Source organism: Xiphophorus maculatus, chromosome 5, assembly GCF_002775205.1.
Source record: "Xiphophorus maculatus strain JP 163 A chromosome 5, X_maculatus-5.0-male, whole genome shotgun sequence".
NCBI lineage: Eukaryota > Metazoa > Chordata > Actinopteri > Cyprinodontiformes > Poeciliidae > Xiphophorus > Xiphophorus maculatus.
Window position 1 is genome coordinate 4,142,824 of NC_036447.1, and position 26,008 is coordinate 4,168,831.

Sequence of the window (26,008 nt, forward strand, 5' to 3'; positions counted from 1 at the left end):
AAAGCAACTCAAACAGACGGGAACGGGGCTAGGGACTACAAAACTATGTACAAGGTTGATAAATAAGTAAGTAAGTGCATGGTCTGAGGCGTCGCTTTGGAAACGTGACCTTTCAGATGAAAAGCTTTCCCGTCTCATTGGTTGCGTCCGAGTCGCAGCGGTTAACACTTCGGGATATCTGGAGTTCAGCTTCCTAATGACGTCACAGCTAGCTGAAACACAGAAACAGGCATGCCATTTCGATGCATAATAGCAAAGGGACATAAATGCACTAAAATGTAGCACTTGCAATGTCTGTTTTGTCTTTTTTCCCTCCCCCCTACCCAACCTTTTTTTGTCAAACGACTAAAGAAAAATATCTATAAAACCGCAAGTTTCATCAGATAAAGCGACTGGGTCCAGGTCATTCAGATGCTTACAAACAGAAAACAAAAAGGTAATAGAGTGTAGTACTTGTAGTAGTAATAATTCAATTGATAGAACTGATAAGAAAAGCAGCTTTTTGATATAAATGCATTTTAGCATGTACAGCGTTTTTCTCTTATAAATGTTTTTTTTTTATTATTATTTTTCGTCCTTTAATATGTTTGTCTGGTCCAGCTTATTCTGCTGGTCTGATTGGAAAAGACGTTGCTCCCGCTGCAGTGGTCCAGAGGTGGAGGAGGGTGAGGTCACACAGTCTTGGCCCTCTCCATTAGTCCCAGGTAGGCCAGGAAGGAGTGCTTGTGGGAGTGGGAGGGCGAGGCGAAGACGTGGGGAGACGTGGCCGGCCGCCATCTTGAGTGGAGGTGCGAGTGGAATGTGTAAAGGGTGGTGAGGGGGATCAGGTGGGCCTGCTCGCCGTTTCTGTACTGCTCCAACATATGGCGAGAGGAGGGAGGGAAGAGAGAGGGGCTGCTGATACTGTGGCTCGCCGTTTCCAGTTGGCGGGACCGGCCCAGCGTTAGCGACAGCGCGACGGACTGCAGCGCCTGCGACGCTGTCAGGCTCATGAGGGGGCTGCTGCCGCCGCTTCCGCCACTCTTCTCCTCCTCCTCGTCCTCGCCTCCCCCTCCTACACCTCCATCCAACCCCCCCGGGCCTCCGCTCTGATGTTTCTTGAGGTGGCGGCTGAAGACGAAGGGGTGCGTGGTGGTGAAGGGGCACTCTCGGCAGCCGAAAGTCTGGCGCGGCGCGTGCTTCAGCTTCTTGTGCAGGTTGAGGTTGTCCTTGCGCTTGCAGCTGTACGAGCAGCGGTCGCAGTGGAAGGGCCGCTCGCCCGTGTGCACGCGCACGTGCTCGATGAGCTTGTTGGCCGTTTTGGACAGGTAGCCGCACCGCTCGCACTTGTAGTGGTTGCCCAGGCGATGCCCCCGCATGTGCGCCTCCAGCGAGGCCTGGTCCGGCCACAGACCCTGGCAGATGCGGCAGCGGTACTCCACCTTACAGTGCGTCTTCAGGTGGCACTCCATGGCCGCTGGACGGTTGGTGGAGTAGATGCAAAAAGGGCACCTGGTTAATGCAACGAGAGGGGAGGAGGGAGGACGGACGCCACACACAGAAGCAGAAGACAGCTGAAGGGAAAGTGTACATTCACAAACCTGAGTGGAGTTACTCCCTCCTCTACCGTCTTCAAATCAAACTAAATTAGTGTCAAACGTTTGTGCTGGTTTGAGCAGCCAAAAAGTTTCATTTGGGCTGCTTTCATTTTTAAGATATTAAGGGTGATCTATTATGCTTTGTTGAACATGGTTGGATAGGACTGTGGACTATACAAAACATGTAAATTACTTTTTTTTTTTTTTACAAAATCAATGAGATTTTAGTCTGGTTAGTTCTTTCAGAGTGAACTGTTTTAAGGCCTCCTGTCACTTTAAATCCCAAAAAAACTGCCGCTGGCCACGCCTCCCAACTCACACATGAAAATGGCTGCAAACAGATGAGCAATTATACATCTGTGCATCTTTGAAAAGCAGAAATGGAGCTTCCTGCACAAACAACAAGAATGCACCAAGTGGTTTCTGGATGGTAATTAAACAACAAAATATCTGTCTTTTCCAGCAGCCACTGGAAAACCAGTTGAGCAATCGTGCTGCAGCTCTGCTTGGGTTGCTAGGTGACAAGCTGGACTCAGATGGGGTTGGTAGGTAGCGGTCTGGGGTTGCCGGGTGAGGGTCAGTGTCTGCTGATTTGTTACGTTACATTGTGAAGGCTCATTTTCCAGACACCAAAAAACATTAACTTATTGCCAAAAACTAACTGGGTGAGTTTTTAAGTGCTTGGGCTGCTTTTAGAAGTTATAGAAATCCAAACTGAGGTACAAAAACGTGCAAAATGTAAATTGTGTTCCCTTTAATATACGTTTCTGGAAATCGTATAAGGTCAAGCAGATTCCCACATTTACTTAATTTAACAAATTTGGTGTCAAATGTGCAACATTTACGCTGGTAAAATGTTCGTTTGTAGTGCTTTTGATTTGAAGGTCTTAAAAGTTCAAAGGTCAAAAATTCAATCCATATTTCCCTAAAACAAAAACACTTTTTCTATGTTCGTTCAGGAACGTCTTAGCAACACAAGGTATTAATATCTTAAAAATGATTGCGGCACAAAAAACATTTGCTGCACAAACGTAGCACAAACCCTTGACACCAATTTTGTTTGAATTGAAGACAGTGGAGGGGAGGGCAATTTCACTCAGGTCATTCACAACCAAGTAACACAGCTTGACATTGATTAACAGGAAGTGATGAAGAGGAGGAAGACGGATAAAGGAAAACTGTGTGGAAAATATGCTGGAGATGTGTGTCGGTTTAATGGTGTAAGAATGAAGGTGAGCAGGTGTGAGTGGGGTGTGTGGGTGGAAAGAGTGGGGGGTGAGTGACAGGCTGGAGAAAGATGGGAGCAGGAGGACATGATGGGGGAAATGAAGGAATGAGTGGCACTTACATTTAAATAGCACCTTTCATCTGCTCTGGGCCCCAAAGCGCTTCACAAACCCTGCAGAACAGAATCACCTCAGAAAAAAAACCTCGAAATGATCAAGGCCCTCTCTCCCTCGCGCCGTCATACAGAGAAACACAAACATCTGGCTACACCCGTCTGTCTGCGCATACGGCCACAAGTTTACATACACTCGTCACCGACAAGGATGTCATCCATTTTGGGCTTTTATTATTCATCTGCACTGTAAAAACACAAAATTTTATCAAGTGTTTTCTAGTGCAAATATCTCGAGCACACTTGAAATAGAACAAAACTAAATTACAATTATTCCTTAATACTATACAAATTATTTCACCTTTAACAAGACATTTCCCCATGTTATAAAATCTGACAGTGGAACTACAACTTTTTCATCAATACTGAGGAATTGTTGACTTAAAACATGCTACTATATTTTGCTGTGAAGTTATTTGTAATAGGCCTGTCACAATACATTTTGCTGGATGATAAATTGTCCCAGAAATGATTGTGATAAACGATAATATTCTTGTTTTGAGACCATTATCAAGTAATATAATGCAAGAATGCAATTTTAAAGATCAACAAACTTTAATTTCTAATGAACATTTAACATTGAAACTGGGAGTCATTTTAAATATCCAAAATAAATAAACAAAACAACAGAAACAACAAAGAAAATGGATACTGAAGTCTTTGTAAACAAAATTTTCCTTTAAAAAAAGAGCTAGTTGAGACCAAAACACCAAAACTGAAAACTTTTTTCATCCAGTTTTTGGTAGAAAAGGAGAAAAGAGAAAAAACAATAACCATGCCAATGGAAATTATTGGGTTTGTTATAATTTATCACTCAATTAATTGATTTATTGCTTACTGTTATAATTTTAAAATAAATTATAACGAGTTAGAAGGCCTAACTTACAAGACCTACTTGTAAGTTTGAACTTAAAACTAGACAAAAATACTTGGGAAAATTTTGTGTTTTTGCAGTGTGGAAGGTTCTTTTCCAGGTTGGAAAAATTTTTACAGTAAAGAAATTAAAAAACAAGAAGCCGTAGCTGGAAGTTTTTTGTTTTAATTTGTAAAGTCGAAGGAGGTCGGTTAAGGTATAAGAAGAATTGCAGATTTAGTTTGGGAAAGTGTTTTGGAGCCATTTTTTAAACAATTGTGCATGAGTAGAAATTATTAAGAGGCCCGAACAGTTTGGATGTTGAGAAACAACCAGCAAGGAAACCACCCCAAATAAATAAGTTGATTTGTTGAGTTCTAGCAGTTGGTGGTCAAACCACAAATTAAATACTGGTGGATGCGTGTGTAAATATTTGAATCAACATAAATAATTTTGACGCTGTATGGATTAAAAACTGCATTTTGATACTCTTTGCAGATATACAGTATTTTACAAAAATATTATTGTCAAAGATGGTGGTGGCAGCATCATGCCGAGACATTTTGCCACGGTGAGTCGTTGCAAGGCTTTCCAACCTAAACCATATCAACTGTGAAGCACAGTAGTGGCAGCATCATGCTTAGAGTTCTATACGTTTAGAAGAAAAATAAAAAGCCCCAAAATAATGACATTTATACCCAAAACAGTGTATGTAAACTTCTGAACCAAACTCTAATTCCTGTTTTTGATTAAAAAAAAGTTTAAGTTGAAAACTAAATACTGTTTCAAAGTGTTTACCCACAAGTTATATGTACATAAAAGTGCTCCTTTTTCTTCCCTCAGTAACCTCTATTAACTTGGTAAAAGTTTGATTTTCACTGCTAGAAATTTGAACTAGAAAAACATTTACAGCAGACAGAAGAAACATGTCAAATATTCCAAATACAGTTGATTTAATTTATCCACGTGTGGAGACTTTGGAACTAACGAGGGGCTTCCTATGCATTCATGTTCTGATCTCTGCAGAAGACGTCAGTGCTGTGACTTTGTTTGCAGCTTCCTACTCTGATCCAGTGGCATGTGATGGATAAGTACATGCTAACTCCACTGATGTCTGCACAGAAAAACACATGTTGAACACAGATTCCTGTTCATGACATGATGAGGCGGCAGTCGTAGTGACACTTCAATGATTCTGCACATGCACAGACTAGACGAAACAAAAACATGGCTCATGTTGCTTGAAATTAATCTGGAAACGTTACTTTAAAAAAAAAAATCACTTGGATGGATTGAAACTTAAGGCCAGCATCTGTGTGTGGGAAAAGGTCAGTGGATGGATTTGGCTGAGCTTGAAATGGTACAAAATGCAGAAAAGTAGGTTCTAGAAAGTGTGAAGCACTTCCAAACAGAATATTATGAATAAATGTTTGAATATTTGTACATTATAACCCGTCTATAGTAGACAGAGCAACATTTTTAACAAATAAAGGCAGTAAGAACTGAGATATCTCCGCTAATAAAGTGTGTCTGATTATCTTTCAGGGGTGCGCCAACAGATTTTATATAATCAGCCACTTGGTGAACCAATCCAAGTGTCTGTGTACTTCTGCTGGAATGCAGATTTCAGCAGATATTTTTCTCTGGCATGGCTGTTAGCTGTGGGCAGAGGAACAACAGACCCCGAGGGGAAGCCCATTTCCAGCTCCTTTTCCACTCTCCCTTCTGTTCAGAACAGCCACTGCAGACCCACAGACCACTGTCTAATAAGTCAGACTTGCCAAGGGAAGCTGTCAAGCAGCGAAACTACAGCTTGCATCGTTTGGTTTTCCTGGCAGCAGATAATGAGCAGAGAAGTGAGGTTAACTGATTCGAGCCACATGGCTGAAATTGTCCTCAAATTGACCGTGCATCTGCGATTCTGCCGCTTACAGGTGTCATCTGTGTGGCTCTCGCAGCTCACTTCTTATTTCTCAGCCGTCATGTGTCGCCTTGATTACAAAGATGGTGGCTGATGAAGTGCCTGATTTCGTATAGGTTTATCCAGTTTTTGTTTGAAATAATTGCCGTCTTTTACCAAAATTAAGCTGAACTTCATTGAATTGCGCAGCTTACGGAAAAGAAAAACGCCGTATGGAGAAATATTTTATGGCTATCTGTAAGGAAGTAAGCTTGGAAGAGTTGAGGCTCACAAACAAGCATGGAGGTGGCAGCATCATCCTCTGGGTCTATTTAGTTAGAAAGTAGCAGAAGCAGAGGGAACTTCTTTTTACATATATTTTTTAAATGTAAACAAGGTGCGCAAAGCGTGGCCCGGGGGCCATTTGTGGCTCTCTAAAATGATTTTGTGCGGCCCTCCGCTATATTCTATAAAAATTCAAGTCTGCTGATTGGTGCACATGGACTTTAAAAATATTTTTATTCATTTTTTAAATTTTTTGTTGTTTAGTGTGACGTTGTCACAGATAAAAAAAATAACATCTTCAAATACTAATGATTTTTTAAATTCATTTAAGGTGACATTTTCACTCAATATTTTAAAATATATTCTTCTTTTTTACATAGGTAAAAAAAATAATCTGGAGTAAAGGTTTCTGGTCAGAGAAAGTTTTAGCTGTTTGGAAGAGCCGAGGCTTTCACAAATAAGACGTTTTTGCCAGATGTGAAGCATGGTGAAGGCAGCATAATGCTGTGGTGCAAATTCTACAGCCAGAGGTTCTGGTGCCCTTTGCACAAATGTTAATCTTGTTTTTTTTTATATATTTCTTGCGCGAACCTTTATATCTTTTGCTGCTGTTACACCTAAATTTTCTCTTTGCAGGACAATGAATTTTGTTCTATTTTATTTAAATCAGGTAGAGATTAAATAATTCAGCTGGCACATCTCTGTTGTAAATCTGTATTTCTGGAGGCTTTTGTATGTGGTGAATTGGAACGACGATGGAGAGGAAGGACTGGTGGAGTTAGGAACCTGTGTCTGTACTTGCTTTCCTTACTTGAGCCCTCCGGAGGGGACGGTGTGGCACTTCTTGTGCTCCAGCAGCTGCTCGGGCGTCTTCAGGAACTTGTGGCAAACGTCGCACTCAAACATCCGCGTGATCAGGTGGATCTGGAGGTGCCGTTCGTACATGCTGCGCGTCTTGCACACAAAGTTGCAGAAAACACACTCGAAGCCTGGAGAGAAAAGAATAACAGAACAAAATAAGTGAAGAATGGGCGAAGTAAATCTAGTCTGATTAGATTCTGGATGTGATCTAGACTAGGTTTTATCAAGACTGCCTCCTGGAACAATCAAATACAGTAAGAACAAAATCTCATGCAAATCCTATAATTCTGACACATCTGTGATTTTATTGATTCTTGCTTTGGGAATCAATAAAAAGCTCCCAACTCTATTTTAAAATAGGAATAATATGAAATGAAGTCATTCTTTAGGTCCCAGTCTTGATTATGCCATTAACAGAGCATTTTGTTTACCTTTCTAACCTAAAAACGTAAACAATATGCAAAAGCCACAATAAAAGTTATGCTACCATATGTTAGCATAACTTCCCTTTTAGCATAATTACCATTTTGGCTTTTTGCAGTCGTGTGTTGCTTTCTTAGAGACTTCATCTCAACAAAAAAAGTGTACTGGCCCAGCTCAGAATAGGCAGGTCAAGTTTATTTTTTTTAAATTGGTGATCGGACAGAAATCTGCAAAAAATGCACCCTTGGTTCTGACGTTTATCTTGTAGTGCAGAAATCACTACTGAAGTAAGAACACGAAAAGGTCAGAATGTTTAAAACTGAAGTAGGAGGAATCAGAAAAGATGGAAGAAGTTATTTTCTACATTTGTCTATATTTTTCATTCACAGATTATTCTCCCTTTAAAGAGCCTATTTAAAAAAAAAGCCAGTTTGTGGTGACTCATTTATTACCAAGGAAATATTTACAGATACCCTGCCTGTGGAGTATACATCTCATTCCCTCCTATAATTTCATTTGGCATGTGTGGACTAGATTTTAGTAGCTGACTGATCAGAAAAGTCCAATTCTGCCTCAGCCCTCCCGCTTTGCTTGTTCTCCGTCTCATTGTGTTTTAGTTCCTGCTGCACGTGTTAAAAAGCTGGTTGAAAACTTATTACAAATATAACTAAAGCATAGATTAGACTGATTTTAAATGTTAATAAATATTATTTAAATGATAAAAAAACAAAAAAAACATCAAATGTGATGTCAAGATTTTATAGACTGTAAAATAACAGAGCATGTGTTTCCTGTTCCTAACCTTTGTCCGACTTGTCCTCAGTTCCTGATCCCGAGTGACTTCCACAGCTCGCCTGGCTGCCCGCCGACGAGGGCGGGGCCAGCAGGTTCTTCAGTTCTTCGTTGCCGTGGGCAACGTCCCCGCCCTCCGAGCTGTTGAGCGAATCGCTAAGGGCCGAGAGAGACGATGAGGTGCTCTTGGTTTCACTGAGGGGACTTCTTGAATTCAAACCTGGACAGGAGAAGGAAGGAAGTGAGAGTTAAGTCTCAGAGAGACGACAAAACGGAGAAATAATAACCACAGTAAAATTCAAGCACTTTCAAGGAAATTTTCAAACTTTTCCAGCACCACACTTTGGAGATAAAAATAATACAAATGAACTAAAAAAGATAGTTTCAAATCACTATTATGTTATGTAATTTATCACATTAATAAAATCTAGTGATGGTATTTTACCTTCTACAGCAGAGGTCAACTAAAATATAACAAACTTTTATGTTTTGAAATTTAACACCCACCTTATACACTGGAGTGGTCCAAGAATAAAACACTAATTTAACAAAAAAAAATTGTTCAATTTCAATAACATTTAATGTATAAAATATAAGTCATTGAGTCACTAGCAATAATAAATATTAATATCATTGACGCAATCCACAATCCAAACAAATTGTAAGGTAAATGCTTCATGCTCACATTACATGCTTAAACACAATAAATAAAGAAAATCACAAAAAATGTTTTTGCCAAGTTTTCTGACATTTAGACAGAAATATTTTGTCTGATCTAACTGATCTAAAACAATAAAAGTTTCTTTTGATTTCACTTCAGACAAAGTGGAAAAAATGTCTGTCTCTTTATTAAATGTATGAAAATATCTGGTTTCATCTATAAGTTTCATTTTCCAAATTTTGGCTTTTAATAAAATGTTAGATTGCACTTTATAACAAAACTATGCAGTTCCAATATTAAGCCTTTTCCCAACTTTGAAATTCGAACATTTTCAAGGATTTCAAGCACCAGTATGAAGCCTGAATATAAAATCCAGACCCAAAAATAAATCTGTGGGCTGCATACTGTGCAGAAAATCTATTTCTGGGCACTGCCATTGTTATCTGCATACACACACACACGCCAACACACCCACTCCCCTACACACCCACGTCCACCCCCGCGCACACACACTGAAACACCCCCCCGCATGCTACCAATACACACATGCAGAATAAAAGCAGGCAGCCTGAACTGGGAGCCCTGCTGCCAGTCCAATCAAGATGCAGTGGGCTTTTATTGATTCTCTTCTCTGAGTCCACAATTCAGCAAGAAGAGAGAGGAATTAGATGGAGGAGGGGCGGCAGCAGAGAGGGCCGGGGAGCGCGGGTCACGGCCGAAGGAGCTAAGATGGCGGGAGCATCTTGGGGCACAGCGCAACAAAGGGCATTCACTCAGGAGGGAGTGAATGGAGGCAGGAAGAAGCCTCCAAATGGTTGACCTCTCTCCTTAATACAGGCACACACCAATGTAGAAACGCAGCAGGTTTGCTCTTTCAGGCAGGGAAATTATTCTGGGATGGAGGATGAATGATTACCTTCCATCAAATCTATATATAGCAGGTCATTACAGCTTGGTCTTTGCCGCATTTTTAATAAACTCAACCAGCTTCCTTTACTGCATCTGCTTACCTTCTCTCATTGAGAAATGAAATTACACCACTTTTTTCCCCCTTTGGTTTTTTAGATATCAGGAGATTAAAAATAGTCCAGCTTCTTTTACCTGGTGTTTACAATAATACACAACGGGGAATGGAGAAGATTAAAGTGAAAAACTAAGTACACTGTGATTCAAGAGTTCCTTCTAGAGGAATCTTTTTACAAAAGGCTATCAGATTTCAATCAGAATCAGATCTGCACTTGAACTAGGCCATTGCACTGCAAAAACAGCAAATCTTACCCAGTATTTTGTTTACTTTCTAGTGCAAATATCTCAGTACACTTGAAATAAGATAAACCTAACTTACAAGTAACATTACAGCAAGATATAGGAAGTTGTTTATATATACTGAAATGTACAAGTTCTATTGGCAGATTTATTATTCATAACATCTTGTTATAAGTGGAAAAAAATGGTGGAACTAGTACTTTCTGATCTATATTCAAGAATTGTTCACTGTTTTTCCAATTTTCCTGTTATAAACTTTAACATTGGCCATGCAACTGAAGCCTGAAGCATCTCAATGTTGCAGCAGTGCAGATGTCCCCTATGCTAACGTTAGCATCCAAAATTCACATTTCTAAACAAGTGAAGGAAAAATGGTTCCTGAAACACTTGAAAGCTCCCCTGTGAGCTAATCTGACAGTTGAATAATGTGAATAACATTAAAAACAATAAATATGTGTTGTTGAGCCTACTTATTCAATAATTTATCAGAAAAAAAGGTTTTTTGAATTGAAAATTCTGCTTATTTTGTTGATAGTTTTTGATAAAAATGCAATTAATTAATTAAAGCCCCTGTAATTAGCTCTATTAAAAATTTTAATTCAGTCCCAGCATCAGAAAAACCACATAAAAAGCAGATAACTAACCTACAAATGGCTCAAAACAAAAATATAAAAGCAATCATTTTGCAGCATTGCTTTGTTTATGACAAAACTAATTCCTGGGATGTGATGAAACAGATGCAGCAGATGCTTTTTAAGCTCAGTAAACTCAGCTGCGCCCTCACAGATGAATCTTCCCGAGGACGCAAAGACGTTTGCTTGTGCAGTTTAAAGTAATTAAAGTTTTTGTACATATAACAGTGGAGTCCGTCTTGTTTGAGACAAAGATAAATGCCACAGTAGGCTGCGAGGTTTAAAAGTCGTCCCCAGAGCAGAACCCAGCCTGTCTTCTCAGGACCCGAGGCCTATCGATTCCTCCCCAACAGGCACGATAACGGCCAGCCTTCTCAGATAAACAAGGCCACCACGGACTGCCGAGGACCCCTCAGCTGTCTGGACACTCCCACCCAGCAACACCATCACCCACAACAAGGAGCAGGAAAAAAAAGAGGAAAAAACATCAGCAATAAAACTGAACAAAGCTGTTTCAGACAAGAAAACGCGTATCGACAACCTGGGACTCAGGGCCGCGGCTCTAAAAGTGTGAGGACGGTCGATCGGACCGGGCTTGTTTGTTTCTTCCTCCCCGTCCTCTGAACTGACCTCTGACCCCGTGTTTTTAAACTCCTGCATCACAACGTTTCTGCTAACAATTCTAGCTTCTTTCACAGAAATGAAAAACACGGTCTGATCTTGAAAGATGATTACAGAGCTGTAAAAGTATTCACTCTTCATGTTTTACCACAACTGCAAAACCGACACAAAGTAGTGCAAAGGATTCAAATCTAGCCTTTGACTAGGCCTTTCTTTTTAAAGGTTTTATTGGCTCTAGAGGTCTTTATTTGATAGTTAATTGACAGGAAAGTGGGTAATGAGAGAAAGCGGAAGACATGCGGCAAAGGTCGCCAGGGCGGGAATTGAACCTGCGACAACCGTGTCGAGGACTAAGGCCTCCTCATGTGGGTTGTGCGCCACCACAGCACATCCCGACTAGGCCTTTCTAACACATAAAAACATTGCACTGCAGCTCACAACTAGGGTTGGACATTAATTTTATAATTTATAAGAATTTTGACTTATTATAGTCATGATAAATTCCAGTTAATGTTTAAAATCCCCTAAAACTCTTTGTATTGCTGAGATTATTTTTATATTCTTCTTCAGCTTTTTCAATGGGTGTATCAATAAATGTCAATACATTTAAAAATATGGTTAAATGCAGTTACTGTGTGCAGTTTGGTAAGACAAATCAAACTTTTTTATGTGACTGGTGTCCTAAACAACCGTATTAAAATGGGAATGTTTAAAGAGCAGTATTTGTGTTTGTGGGGTTATAATTGATGTGTCATGCAGTCACAGCCATACAGTTACCTAAAAAAAGGAGTAATAAATAATTTTGGCTCTCTGAAGCTCTTCCAAGTTTCCCTCTCAACTGTTTTTACTTTATAATTCCCTCCAGTTTAGGTAGGTTGTGCCATAATCTTTCCATTTTCAGATGGTTTTAAAATCTATGGAGAGAAATTTGTTCCAAAATTATAACAAGAAAATACAAGTTTCAAAAGTGAAACTGAAAAACTTCTCAAACAAAAAATATGTTTTGTGAGGAACATACACAATATGTACACAATATTTGAACCTATATTTTCTTACAGATTTCATTTTCTCAAATCACTTTCTTTTATTTTTTTTTATTTTTATTTTTTTTTCAAATTTAAATTTTTTAAATATTTTCTTTACTTGCAATAATATTAGAAAATAATTCTCCCCAGAAACAGCCTGGCATTTTGTTTTATAACTAAACCTTGCTTTATGGTTTGCATTTGCTAATAAGATGATTTCTAAAGGTAATTGTTTACAATTGATTTATTTTAGGGGAATCAAATACAAATGCACGCCACACTTTTCAGATTTTTATTTGCAAAACTTTTGTTCTTCCCCTTAATTACAACCTAATGTGTATATTGGCCTATCACATAAAATCCCAAATGTTGAATTTTCCGCATTGTTTAAATTCAAACGCCGTGTATTGTAGAACCAGATCAAAATTATCGTCCAGACAAGTTTCCACCCACTCTTACGTGTGAAAAGTTTCCCAAAATAACTCTTTTCAAGAATCAGAATTAGCAATAAAACATTTTAATTTGATTTTTTTTACCTCAACATCTGACAGGACAACCGAAGCCGGAGTCTTTTCGCCGACAGCTGTCATTACCTGCGTGTCCGGTGCTGATGTGGCTCTTCATGTCGCTCTCCTCCATACAGACGTAGTCACAGACGCTGCAGCAGAGCGAGAACATCCACTGCTCCTTGTCCACATGAAGCGACATGTGGCTGACAAACTGGGCATTCAGCTCCGTCTGGAAACCGCACACATGGCAGCTGGACAGGGAACAGACAGCAGAGGGGGGAGGGAAGAAAAATGGTGAGAATGAGAAGAAGGAGACAGTCAGATTCAGTGTTACATTTGCCTGCATAAATTACCAAATGTATGGTGTCTCCACATTCATTTTAGTTTGAATAAGATTATCTGAAAATGACTAGAAAAATGAGTTTCTAGTGTTGAAACATGGAGGAAATTTCTAGAGAGAAAGATTTAATAAAAAAAAAAATCAGTCCAGGTGAGCATCCGATAAAATGTTAAACCAGATGGGAACTGATTGGTTTCATATGATGAAACGGGTCAGTTTGTGTCAATAAAAAAAATTAAAACCACTCTGGGTTTGCTGCACAAGACAAAGAGAAAAGCAGCTCATGTAGAGTCAGACGTTTAACTTCCATTTGTTGGCTTGACTCGTTCTTTTACCAGGTTGGAGTGATTACACCACAGACAACTTTAGTGTTTTAAAAACATAAGCTGAACCAAATGTTTGCATTTATTCTGGATTTTCAACCAAAATAGTTTATACTACAGGTGAATTAAACGTTGTAACTCATATTATTTTCATTATTTTTGAAGTATTTTCAAATAACCATTGTGGATGGCAAAGCTGCGGGCAGGAAAGATCCCCAGTAGCAGTCAGTCTCACAACTCAAGTCCAGTGGTTGTCTTGAGAGATTATCAGTTCAATTTCAAAACAGTAGAGATGATATTTCACACTAACATGTCTTTGGATGACATCATCAGTTAGCACTTCTAATCCGCTTCATTTGCTTTTGCTGCTCCTCTTTAGATTGCTGTCTGACCATATTGTCAGAGAGACGTTGGAGTTGGGGATACAATCCTTGCTCATATTCAAATTCAGAATGATCCAAACGAGAACTTTTGACTTTGCGATTTTAGCCCACATGGCAACAAGTTTGCCATCCGGTAAACTTTTGACCGGATGTTAAAACATCTCATATAAATCATGTGTGAATCAGATATTCTTCTGGAAAGATAAATGCATGATTACTCAAGTTCATCATCCGAAATGTTAGACATAAAATCTAAATTTGACAATTTTCCTGTGTATTTATTACACAATGTGAACCTGACTCACAAAAGTAGGTTATAAGATCTATAATGTATGAATTAATCTGTGTAAAACCTCAGTGTTGTCACCTCCTGAGTGTGTGTGCTGTGTGTGAAGCCTACCTGTAGTAGTATGGGCAGTTCTTGCGCTCTGTGGAGTCGGCGGTGACGGCGCTGACGATCTGCTCGGCGTCTGTTTGGACCAGCTTCACAGAGTGGATGGTCAGGTGCTGATTGAGGTTTGCTCTGCACTTGGCTGCGTAAGGACACAGGTGACACTTGTATTTCCTCTCCTCTGCAACACACACACAACCCGCCTCATTTTAAACTTCTCTCTGGATCAAACTTTTAAACCTGGTCAATCAATTCCTGACAAGGTCCAATTTTCAGGAAGGTAAAAAACACATAAATATAGATTTATACCCAGAACATACACCATTTTTTCCTCACCATCTAAAGTTAAATCAAACAAAACCTTTCTTGTTTTAGGTCACTTAGAATTTCCAGAGTTATTTTCATTTGCTAAATGCCACAACATGTCAGGGATTTATTTATTAATGTCTTCAAATTTAGGAGTTTTCATACTTTTCTTTTATTTGAGAGGGCTGCCTCTGAACTGTAAGATTTGGGTCAAATAATTTGCGTTTCCTCCAACAAGTTTCTCAATGTAGTTTACTGGAGTTCTGGTCCATTCTTCCTGACAGAACCAGTGGAACTGGGTCAGATCTGTAGGCCGCCTCACTCACACGCGCCTTTCCTGATCTTCCCACGGCTTCTCTCTCAGGATTGAGATTAGGGCTTTGTGATGGCTATGACAAAACATTGACTTTGTTTCAATATTTCACTTCATAAAGTGCACCAGTTCCTCCTGCAGCAAAATAGCCCCACAACATGATGCTGCCACCTCCAAACTTCACATTTAGGATGGTACAATCTGACATTTTATGTTTTTTATGGAATAATGGCTTCCTCTTTGCTGAGCGGCCTTTCAACCCATGTTGGTACAAGTTTCACTGTTGATAATGACTCTATCTTACCAGTTTCAGCTGCATCTTTTCAGTTTTTTGGCTTTAGTTCAGGGCTCAATCTGCACATTTTGGACTAGAATCTGTCTCCTTCCTGAGCGGTCTGATGGTCAGACACTCCCCTCATGCCTGAACTTGAGTAGAAGAACAAGGCATCTTCAAACATCTTGAAATTATTCCCAAGGATGAACCAGACTGCTGCAGCGTCACAATTCTGTCCTCTTCTTGACTTTCCCATCGTGTGAAATCAGAAAGCAGGGAGTTCCAGGTGTGGCCTTGAAATGCATCAAATGAACTAAAATGTGTCAGTAGACCTATCAGAAGTTTCCAAAGCCATGACATCATCATCTGGGCCTTCCCTTATTGTTTAAAGGGACAGTAATCATTCTTTATGTAAACTTTTGATCTTGAAGACATTAAAAAATAAATCTCTGAAATATTATCTTATTATTGTGGCATCTAGCAAATAGAAATTATTTTGGTGATTCTAACTAACCTGAAACAAGAAAAGTTTGGTCTGATTTCACTTCAAAATAGTTAGGAAAAAAGATGGACGTGTCTTTTTATTCGGTGTATGTAAACTTCGATGTAAGCAGTATAGAAGATATGCAGAAACACGTTTCCTTTTATGCAAAAACAAATTAGCATAACAACAAGTCTACTCCCCCCCTCAACAAAAAAAAAACAAAAACTAACTCTCAACCCATTTGCCCCAAGGACATGAAGCCAGGCAACCTTTATGTCGCCGGGGAAACCAAAAAGACCATCACAGTGACATATGCCCCTGCTTCTGCTCTCTGTGGTGTGGCCAAGCTGTTCGCAGCCAACACTCTCAGATGGTGTGTGTGTGTGTGTATCCTAAATGTGTGAGCATGTTCGGTTGTTTGGGGGGCATTTGGTACACAAGTCTCATCTTGTGAGCTGTGGTGTCCCAAAAAGGCTCCAGAGGAAATGTGCCTTTAAATATAACCGGGAAGGTGGGATTATTATTAGATTCTTGTAACTAACGAGGACAGAGAGCGGGACAGTGGAAGACGGGGATGGGGTTGAACGGATCAATGGAGAAAACGCAGAGTAATCAGGTCACCAGGGAGTGAGGAAGCCTCCCAAGCCTCTATGTGTGTGTGTGTGTGTGTGTGTGTGTGTGTGTAGGACAGAGAAACGGATGGAGAAGACCAGTCGGACCGTAAGTATGTGCAGCATCCTTCAAGCCGGGTAATTAGACGGCAGTTTTCCCAGAGAGACTAATCACGGTAGTAATCTTTTTTGAGGAAGGGTAATCTAGTCCGGTCAACCTTATCTATTTACAGCGGGCGCCACAAACAACATCTATGCATTAAAGGAAAAAAGAGGAGTCAAGCTGCAAATAATGATTATTTTATCAATTATTCTCATGATTAATCGTTTAGTCTGACAATTAATCAATTAGTCTGATGATTTGTCGAATAAAAAATTGGCACATTTTGCAAATTCTATTTAACCATTTAAGGTTTTAATATACAATGTTAAAAATACATTAAAAGCACAAACAAATAATTTGAATCATTTGTAAATAAGAAATACACATTTTATTAAGTACAACGTAACAACGTTCCTTTAGTGAACACTTGATCAAATGTAGCGAAGGATGCATCTGCAGCTAAAAAAGTATCAACAGTTTATGACAAACCTGTTGATTATTTTTGGATTAACTGATTAGCAAAGGGTGCTTAGATTTTCCTTTATATTTAAAGAATTTTAATCAGGTGAAGTTAAATCTATGATACTTGAGTTCTGGGTAAAACAGCTTCACTAACAATATTTTTTTTCAATGCAAAATATTTATGTTTTTTACACTTTTGACTTAATTACCGCTCTTATTGTGTTGTACATTCAGCAAAATGGCATGTTTAGTCTGTACACTCCAGTTAACGATTAATCGAATCCTAAATTAGTTGGCCATTATTTGACAAATAACGATTAATCTGATTAATCGTTTCAGCCCTCTAAAGGAGACCAAGCTTCTGTGTGAGCGTGTGGTTTACCTGTGTGGAGCGACAGATGTCTGGACAGGGTCTGCTGCCTGCCGAACACTTTCCCGCAGACGGGACAGGGGAAGAGTTGCTCGTGTAGCTTCCACTGGGCGAGGCCGTTTCCTGGCTCGCCGTCGTCCTTCTCAGAATCTGAAATAAAGACACATTCCCATCACTCACTGCGTTTGCACACACCTCCTTGAAATGTTGCATGTTTTTGTCACATTACGACGCCAAGCTTAAAAGTATTTATCAGATTCCATGTTATAAAACAAACCTAAAGTAGCACATAACTATAAGGAAAGTAATAAATGGTTTTCAAAAATGTTCACTTAAAAGTGACCTTTTATGCTTCCTTGAACAGGTTAGGATATGTCTCCAGGCGATATAAAAACATATTCATTAAATTTTTTGCACTAAGTCATTCTCAGATAATGAGATTTTATTCTCCTCAGTCCTGCCTATTAACTGTTTTAGGGCCTCTTGTCACTTTAAATGTGAAAATGGCTGCAAACTACTGCACAATTATGCAACTGTACATCTTTGAAAAGCAGAAGTGGAGTCTCCTGCACAACCATCAAGAATGCAGGAAGTGGTTTCTGAATGGTAAGTCAACATCAAAACAATTGTCTTTTCCAACAGCCATTGTACAGTGCATACAGAGGTAAAACTAACTGACCAAAAGTACTGAAACTCAGCTAAGTTTGCTAGGTGGCAGCTAGGGAGGTTTTTGAAAATTGCACATTTTCCAGACACCTAAAAATATTAGCTTATTGCCAGAAATGGCTGGGTGGCTTATTTAAGAACTTGAGCTGTTTTTAGAAGCCTTTGAGACACAAATTGAATTACAAAAACATGCAAAATGTGACTTTCACTTCTCGTTCAACCGTGAACCCAAAACTCTGAAAGCTGCTTGTCGCCGTCTAAACGACGCTCCTTATCTAACCTACAGGAGGGATGCAGCTTAAACGCATTCTTAATGTCAACATCAAACAGGAGTCCTTTACTCTGAAGCCTCTGATGGTAAGTACACCTCTGCAGCTCCGTTTCACCGTATGCCAACTCAAAAACAGAGATGGTGCTTTTAAAGAGCTGAAGTAAAGAAAACATGCAGTATTTTTCTCCGTTGTGCTGTGCAACCTCCATAGAGTACATGAAGACTTTATTTCCAGAGTGCATTGTTCAGGCTGCACAGTTTGGCCTTGAGCTGTGCCTGTATGAGATTATGGAAGAAAACCTGTGTGTGCTCCACTGGTGACAAATGATGTGGTATTTATACAGCTCTGAAAACTTTGGGAAGAGAAAGCAAATATCTTTTTCTTTTTTTTCCAGGCATGTAGGGGGAAGACTTTGTGGCGAGTCCCTAAAGAACAGATGGTGGTGTGAGAAGACGTTCAGCTGCTGTTGCACTGACTCCAGCAACCTTGAGCATTTTTCCTCTCTGTGTCAGATATTAACTTCCTCTTTGACCCCCAAAATGCAAACCAGCTTTGTCGTGCTGTGTGCAGTTTGGATCGTCGCTTTCATTTGTGTCAGAGCAGCTTTTATGGACTTCTTAAAGCAGCAAAGCAAGAAAAAAAATGCAATTTTTCACATAATCTTTTGATTTTCTTTAAGTAAAAACAATCAAGAGAGATTTTACTTTACTGTCCTGTTTTTATTTCTTATTTTTAATGTTTTCCATCAAAAATAAATGATTTGAAGCTGAAGAAAAGTTTTAAATCCTTTTGCAACCTTATATCTTATCTTTCAAATGTCATGTTTAGAAATATCTATTTTTAAAGCCGATGTGCGTAATTACTTATAAACATGTCGTAGAACCTCATTGTACAGAGAAAGAGATCCCTGACCATCACCTTTGTTCAGCTCACCCACAATTTATCTGCAGGATTAAAGCCTGAGGACTCAGATGGCCGTGACTGAAGGTTGATTTTGTGTCTGAGTTTGAATCCTTATCCTTCTGAAAGGTTCATAACGACTCATTTTATATTTTCTGACTGGATTTATATTTAACAGGTCCTCATGATACATAAAGGCATGTACTCTAAAGGTTTTCACAGTCTTTGGATAAGAAACAGGCACCATATTTATGAGTGGACTAAATACACAAGGTATTTATCCACATTTTCATTGTTTGTTTTTACACTTGAATCTCCAGGAGAGTTTTTGGTCAAAAAGTTCAATCTTTCATAAAGCAAGCCAACATCAATGGAGGCATGGAGTAGAAATCATTGGAGTCAGAATGAAGCATAACACCAGGAATCCAGACTAACTGTTTCTGGTTGAACTGGCAAGTCAGGAACATCCAAACCTTTGACAGGAATTGCATTTAACATTTCAATTGCACTGGTTCACTTGTTCAATATTGTCCATAGAGGCAATATAGACTTGGAAATTATTATTTAATAATCTAATCAAGTTCTTTATTTGAAGCAAAATCGGGAACTTACTGAAAAATTTTTGAAGTGCTAATAGGGCTGAATCGATTAATAGGATTAATCTTGATAAATCGATTATTTGAAATAATCGTCAACTAATTTAGTAATCGATTAATAATCAACCAGAGTATGCCAATTGCTGAAAGAACACACTCCAAGCAGATAAGCCAAAAAAGAAATACATTATACATATAATAAAGAAAGCTTTTGTTTGTAAACATGTTCAACCCAGAACTTCTTAAGTGATCTAGTTTTAGCTTCACCTGGTTCAAATTCAGTAAAAAAATAAATAAATAAAGAAATCTCCTATTAAGCACCTTTAGTGTCCAGTTATTAATCGGTCAACAGATCACTGTACTGATTAAAGGTCTGAGCTTTTCACATTTTGATGCAGTTTTTTTTACAAATGATCAACCGTTCACTAAAAGAATTTAAGGAATAAGATTTTAAATTTCTTATTTAAAAAAAGAATTCAATTATGTTTATTTGTATTTTTTATGCATTTTTAATATTGCATAAAAAAGGCTTAAGTGGTTAAATGTAAAACCTGCAGAATGTGCCATTTTAAAAATCTGATTAATCATTAGAATATTCAATGATTAATGACTATATGAGTAGTTTAAATTAAAAAACATCTCAAGATGAATGAATTAAGTTTTGATGCATTTGAGAGCAATATTTGTTTCCATTGTTTCTGTGCACATCTTTGCCAGTAAAAGTCCTAGAGAGAGGGTAGTGCAAATGTACAAACTTAGAGAGAAAGTAGTGACATGTGTGATTATTATATTTCGTTATCCGACTTCCTGCATGAGATACAATCTGACTGAAGTGAGTTGATTTCCGGCACAGCTTTTAGTCCAAACTTGTGGCTGAAGCCGAAGAAGCGGAGGAGAATTAGGTGTCTTGATTCGGAGGAGAAGCAGGAGGAAGGGTCGGTCACTCGAGGGTCTCAGAAGTCAGGCTGCAGGGACCCAAAGCCATGACCCAGCAAATACACTCATGATTAAGCCAATTAAAGTGGATGGCCTTGAAGTGGTTAACGCCTTAATTAGTGTTGTTAGAGCCGAGAGGAGAGACGCAAACAAGAAATGAAGGAGCGAGCTAAATCCCGACTGGAAGAGGGTAACTGTGAGTATCACATGAACCCTGATGAAATCATTTCTGTTTAAACTGAAACACTTCTTTACGGAGGGCTAAGACTGCCAAATATATGTAAAAATAACAGAAATGTGAAAAAACAATTTTAATTAGGACATTTGATTTACTAAAAGTAATATAAACTGATTTTCATTAAAATTTCTTGATTTTCTTCTTCATTTTGCAGTTTAATTTTAAGTCTATATGGGGGACTGACACTGCCAAAATTAGGGAAAAATATATTTCAAATTTACTCTGGAAATAAAAATTGCCAATATTTTAATTCAGACATTTGATTGACAATTAACTTGTCATTTAAATTTCTCTAAGAATTAATTTCATTAACTTAAATATTTTTATGCGATATAATTTTGAGTTTTGATACATTTTTTTGTTTTATTATCTACATATTCATTATTCCGCTTATTTCTATATTTATTTACATTTTTTATTTAATAATTCCTAATGCATTTCTTATCAATTAACATTTAAAGATGTTATTTCATTCTAATAATTTAAAAATAAATTTTTAGAGGTTAATTAATTGGAGTGGGATATTCGGAATTTATTCATTTCTGTAATGTTTTTAATTAGGCAGTGTTTATCCGCTGTATGTTTTATTCTTTTTGCTACATCTGAGTTTGTATGAATTTAAAATTGATACGGTTTGCTACATTTTAAGATAAAAAAAGTTTTTTTTTTTAAAAACATTGGGTGATCCCAGGACCTGTACCAAGGTAGTCAGGTATATGATTGGAACTGTTATTTCCTTTCATTTCATTATATCTGACCAATGCTCCAATATTTGGATAAAGAAGAAATAAAAAAGTCAGGAAATCCAACTTAAGAGACAGAAAAATCTGCGAAGCAGAACAGAGGTGATAAAGCAGAAAGCAGCAGAGGCTGGATGTAAGGCTTAAACTCACAGGGGAAAGGCCTCGACGAATTAACTTTCAGGACACTGTTGACACCCAGAAGCCAATCAGATTTTCATTAACTGGCAGAGGGACAGAGGAAACTGGCACAAGCTAATTAACCTCTGGATCCCTCACTGTCAAAGACACACCAAGGGAAGCTGAGAGATGCCAGGGATGAGGGGGAGTCGGGCGGGGCAGGTGGACGCTCCGGGCTTCAGAAAGGCCAACTCAAGTAGAGGGCCCTAACCTCAGTTTATATTTAAAAAAAAAGCTCCAAAAATGTGCACATACAGTTTGTGTGTGTGGAATCAGAACATCACTGCATTATGAAGTATGTCAGAGCTAGAAATGGGATTTAGGGAATTGAGTTTAAAACTTACCCAACTTTGAAGGAGTGTTTTTACATTTGAGCCTCTGGATTAATGAATGCTTACATGCTAGTGACACCAACATAATATATTTAATAAAAATCTGCTTTTATTTTTACTTTTAAAAAAGTGTTCTAAACATTTTGTAAAGCTCAAAACTCTAATAAATCTAATCTACATACATATAAATACATTTTCTGCACATTTTACTCCAAATCATAAAGAACATAAAGATGTGTAGCAATTATTTACTCTGCAGAAAGTTGGAAAAAGTGAATATTATTATCGATGTTAAGTTGTTAGCCTTCAGTCAGAGGCCTCATTAAATATGTTAAAGCTGACAGCTACTGGAGATCCTTCCTGCTTACAGCATCACCACCCACAACCACTCTTTAAAGATACTTAGAAGAAAAATACGTCAATATTAAATTTTTCGGTAAGGTAAACAAAGTATTTTTAAGTTAAACTGACCCGACATGCTGCTCTATCATTATTATTATCCCATTTTAAGTACTTTAATGCCTCCAAATGAGCCGATTAACCCTAGGCACTTCTCTATAGTGTAAAATAATATCCCCATATCATGATACCTCACCCACCGTGCTTCACAGTCTACTGTAACTTCCTTTTAGGTTCATCTGATGAATAGTTTCAACAGTTTCACAAACCAAACACTAATTTAACAAAAATTCCCCACATTTAAATAACTTTGCTGAACGTATAAAATATAAGACGTCGTTTATTTCAGTTATACAGATCAATAAGTCATTCAGCAATTAGGAATAATAAATATTCATTACATTGAAACAATCCAAATCAGTTGTGAAAAGGTAAAAGACTTTCTGTTCAAATTACATGCTAAAGCACAATATACCAAAAAAAGGTTACAAAATAATCTCTAAACATGTTCTGGCATTTAGCAAATAGAAATAATTTAGGTAATTCTAACCGACTTAAAACAAGAAAAGTTTAGTCTGATTTAATTTCAAACAGTGGCAAAAATTATTTCTGGTTTGACATCTGGTTTCAACTGTAAATAACTTTTTCCAAATTTAGGCATTCAGCTAAGCATTAGGTTGCAATTCATTACAAAACTATGTAGTTTGAATATCAAACACTTTCAAATGACTTTATACAGAAATCAAGAACTTTCTGAGCCTTGAGAACGCCTAATTGAAATTCAAGCATTTTCAAGGAATCCAAGAACCAGTACAAACCCTCTTTGTAGGTTTTTTAATCTCTCATCACTTTTAAACATAAAATTGAGCTGGTGAATGATTTGCTGCTTCCAAGTATAATTTCTACAGAAAAACATTGACTGATCTGGTTAATGATGTTGGACTGCTGTGATTTTGAGCACTACACAGTAACATATCCTCACCGTGGAACGGCACCCTGGTGGAGGAACTGGCCTCTGCGGGGGACGAGCTCTTGGAGCGTGAGTTAAAGGGTGATTGTCTGAAGCACTCGTCCAGGAATGAACTGGAACAGAGAAGCAGCGCTGATGTTACCAACACTTACACAGCCACTAAAAAACACCCACAGGTTTCAGTCGCACTCCAACTATCACTGACCATTTAAAAAGCACAAATAAAAACAGAGTATTTATAGAGAAACTGACCTACCTATTTATTCCCACCATGTTACTGTCTTTGTGGTTGTTGGCTTTGCTTACTTTTTCTGGAAAGAAGAGAATACAAATTCATCAGTGGAGTCAATGTAACATTATTCATACCAAATACATCTGTTTCTTTGTGTTTTCACAGCAGATGTCAGATGACAACTCAGACTTTAAATTTAAAGGGAAAATCTGCAGCAGCTGTGAGAAGATTCAGACTCTTTCAAGTTCATGTCAGCTGCTGTCAACAGATCTTTACTAAAAACATGACAAACATGATAAGTGTTCAAACCACGCTTCATTTCTTTACATTTCTCAGTTCTTGTTTTCATCCTTAAAAATAAGCCAGTTTTTGTTTTCAAGATTTTTTCAAAATCAATATTTCTCCAGACTTCCTGAAGGTCTTTTCAAGTTTTTCCTTCAGGTGTTTTTCACTCCTTTCAGTCCAGTCCTTGTAGCTGACCCTGACATCATACCATCTGCTGTGAGCTTTAAAAAATGAGCAAAGTGGATTTATTTGTGGACAAATAAAGACAAGTCAAAAATTAACAGTCTTTGCTGTTTTCATCAAACAGCAAAGACTCAGCATAAAACCTGAGAGATAAAACCTCCTCAGTTTATGTATTGCATGCAAAGTTTTTCTGCTAATAGCTTTTTATAAAATTCATACCAAATTCAAAATCTTTTCACCTAACTGGTGCTGATCTACATTTCTTCTGTCAAAATGTTACATTTGATTATGTCTATCGATTCAGGAAAAGAAATGGAAACCGATTTGTGACAAGCTGCTGCTGAAAGATCTGATTTAAAGTTGGTTCCCTACTTGGCAGATTTTTAGGAAGATTCTTAAGCCTAAAAAAGGTTCAACATGTGCAGGATACAAATAGAAACAAAAAAGTATTCTGAATTCAAGTTTGGGCTCCGAGCAAAACCGGCCAGCAAATGGCCTCCATCTGCAGTTTGGACACCCCTGCATGAGTTAAATTTAAAATGATATTGTTGATTCGGTTTGTGTTTCAAAAGATGCTGTTAGTTTGAAAACCGTGACAATTATTGCAGCCATTTAATCCAGAAACATTGGTCAACCTCAGCTAGGCGATTCTTCACTGAACAGAGATCTGTTAGAAAAGTTTGTGATCTGTAAAATCTTTACTTTATTCAGTGGAAACACATGATAATTTCACAGCAGTTTTGGCATTATGACCACACTAAAGATGTACTAAAAGGAGTCAAATCAGGACTAAAGTCGACTATTTAAAACTCAGTTATGATTAAAGAAAAGCAATTGAAATATTTAACATTTCATTTATGGCATTTTTTGGTCCAGCAGTTCGTCTTTCATTTTCCTAACTTGCAAAAAATGATTTTCTTTTTTTTTTTTTTTTGCTGACTCTGCTTAGTGCTGTTAAGATTAATGGTGTTGACGTGACTGCACATTGTGATTGATTCATCCATCAACTGCTGACATGAGTAAAGACACCATAAGTAACACGTCTAATATTACTTCTCTCACAAAAAATAATTGGAAGGGTTTCAACAACACAGTACCTGCAAAAATATTCACACCTTTGAAGTTATTCATATTTTATTACATTCCAACCACAAAAACTCCATGTTTTTATAGAGATTTAAAGTGACAAACCAACACAAAGTATTTAAAATTGTGAAAGTGAATGGCTTTCAAAGGTTTTTACACATAAAAATGTGAAGAGCCAATTCTGGAAGACAGCCAGAATTGACTGAAAGATGGATGGAGTTAAATACGGTTCAATCCTGGAGGAAATCTCATTAACAGGCTGGAAAACCAGGCTGCAAAAGATCAAATGGTTAAGATCGAAACACACTTGTGTGTCAGAATAGTCCAGTCAAATTTCAGACCAAAATCCAATTGAAAAAGTATTATGTTAGGATTTTATGTGATTTTCATCTTGGGATGTTCATTGGAATATAAGGGTTAATTAATGAAATACATAGATTTCAAAGTTTAATGCAAATAATTTCTTTCTATCTGGCCGGGACATTTGAATTTGCGTGTTTCTAGTACACCCATAAATCTGAGTCATAAACAACATCGGCAAGCAACAGCAATGCATGACCAAGCTGCTCCTCAGTCGTCTGGCGATAAAATTTTATTTTAAAAATCTATCTAATGGGAAGCTCGAAAAGACTATTGTTGTGTTCAAATAAAGCTAAAGGTTTCAAATCCACACTTGCACAGTAGTGGTGGACGGATCGATCCAATACATTGGAAGGGTATCAATACCGAGTCAGTATCAGTGTTAGATCAATAACTGTGTGGTAAGATTGATCATTTTGTTTAGTCAGAGGATATATGTTGTACCGCACACCTCAAATGTACTGAAATT

General features: G+C 38.0%; 1 protein-coding gene across 5 annotated transcripts in view; it reads right to left on the reverse strand.

The window, feature by feature from the left end:
• Positions 1 to 329: 329 nt before the first annotated feature.
• Positions 330 to 26,008, reverse strand: part of znf827 (zinc finger protein 827) — a 96,460-nt gene continuing 70,781 nt past the window's right edge. For 2 of the 5 annotated variants that reach the window (XM_023334085.1, XM_014476180.2), the window contains exons 7-14: positions 23,650 to 23,704; positions 23,406 to 23,506; positions 17,177 to 17,314; positions 14,251 to 14,422; positions 12,889 to 13,055; positions 8,101 to 8,310; positions 6,826 to 7,003; positions 330 to 1,491 (exon numbers count right to left, since the gene is read on the reverse strand). In XM_023334085.1, the coding sequence (XP_023189853.1) occupies positions 672 to 1,491; positions 6,826 to 7,003; positions 8,101 to 8,310; positions 12,889 to 13,055; positions 14,251 to 14,422; positions 17,177 to 17,314; positions 23,406 to 23,506; positions 23,650 to 23,704 (1,841 nt within the window). In that variant the 3' untranslated portion in view covers positions 330 to 671. Of the gene's footprint in view, positions 1,492 to 2,925; positions 2,977 to 6,825; positions 7,004 to 8,100; positions 8,311 to 12,888; positions 13,056 to 14,250; positions 14,423 to 17,176; positions 17,315 to 23,405; positions 23,507 to 23,649; positions 23,705 to 26,008 lie in introns of all 5 variants that reach the window. The other 3 variants (XM_023334088.1, XM_023334087.1, XM_023334086.1) reach the window with 3 other exon arrangements.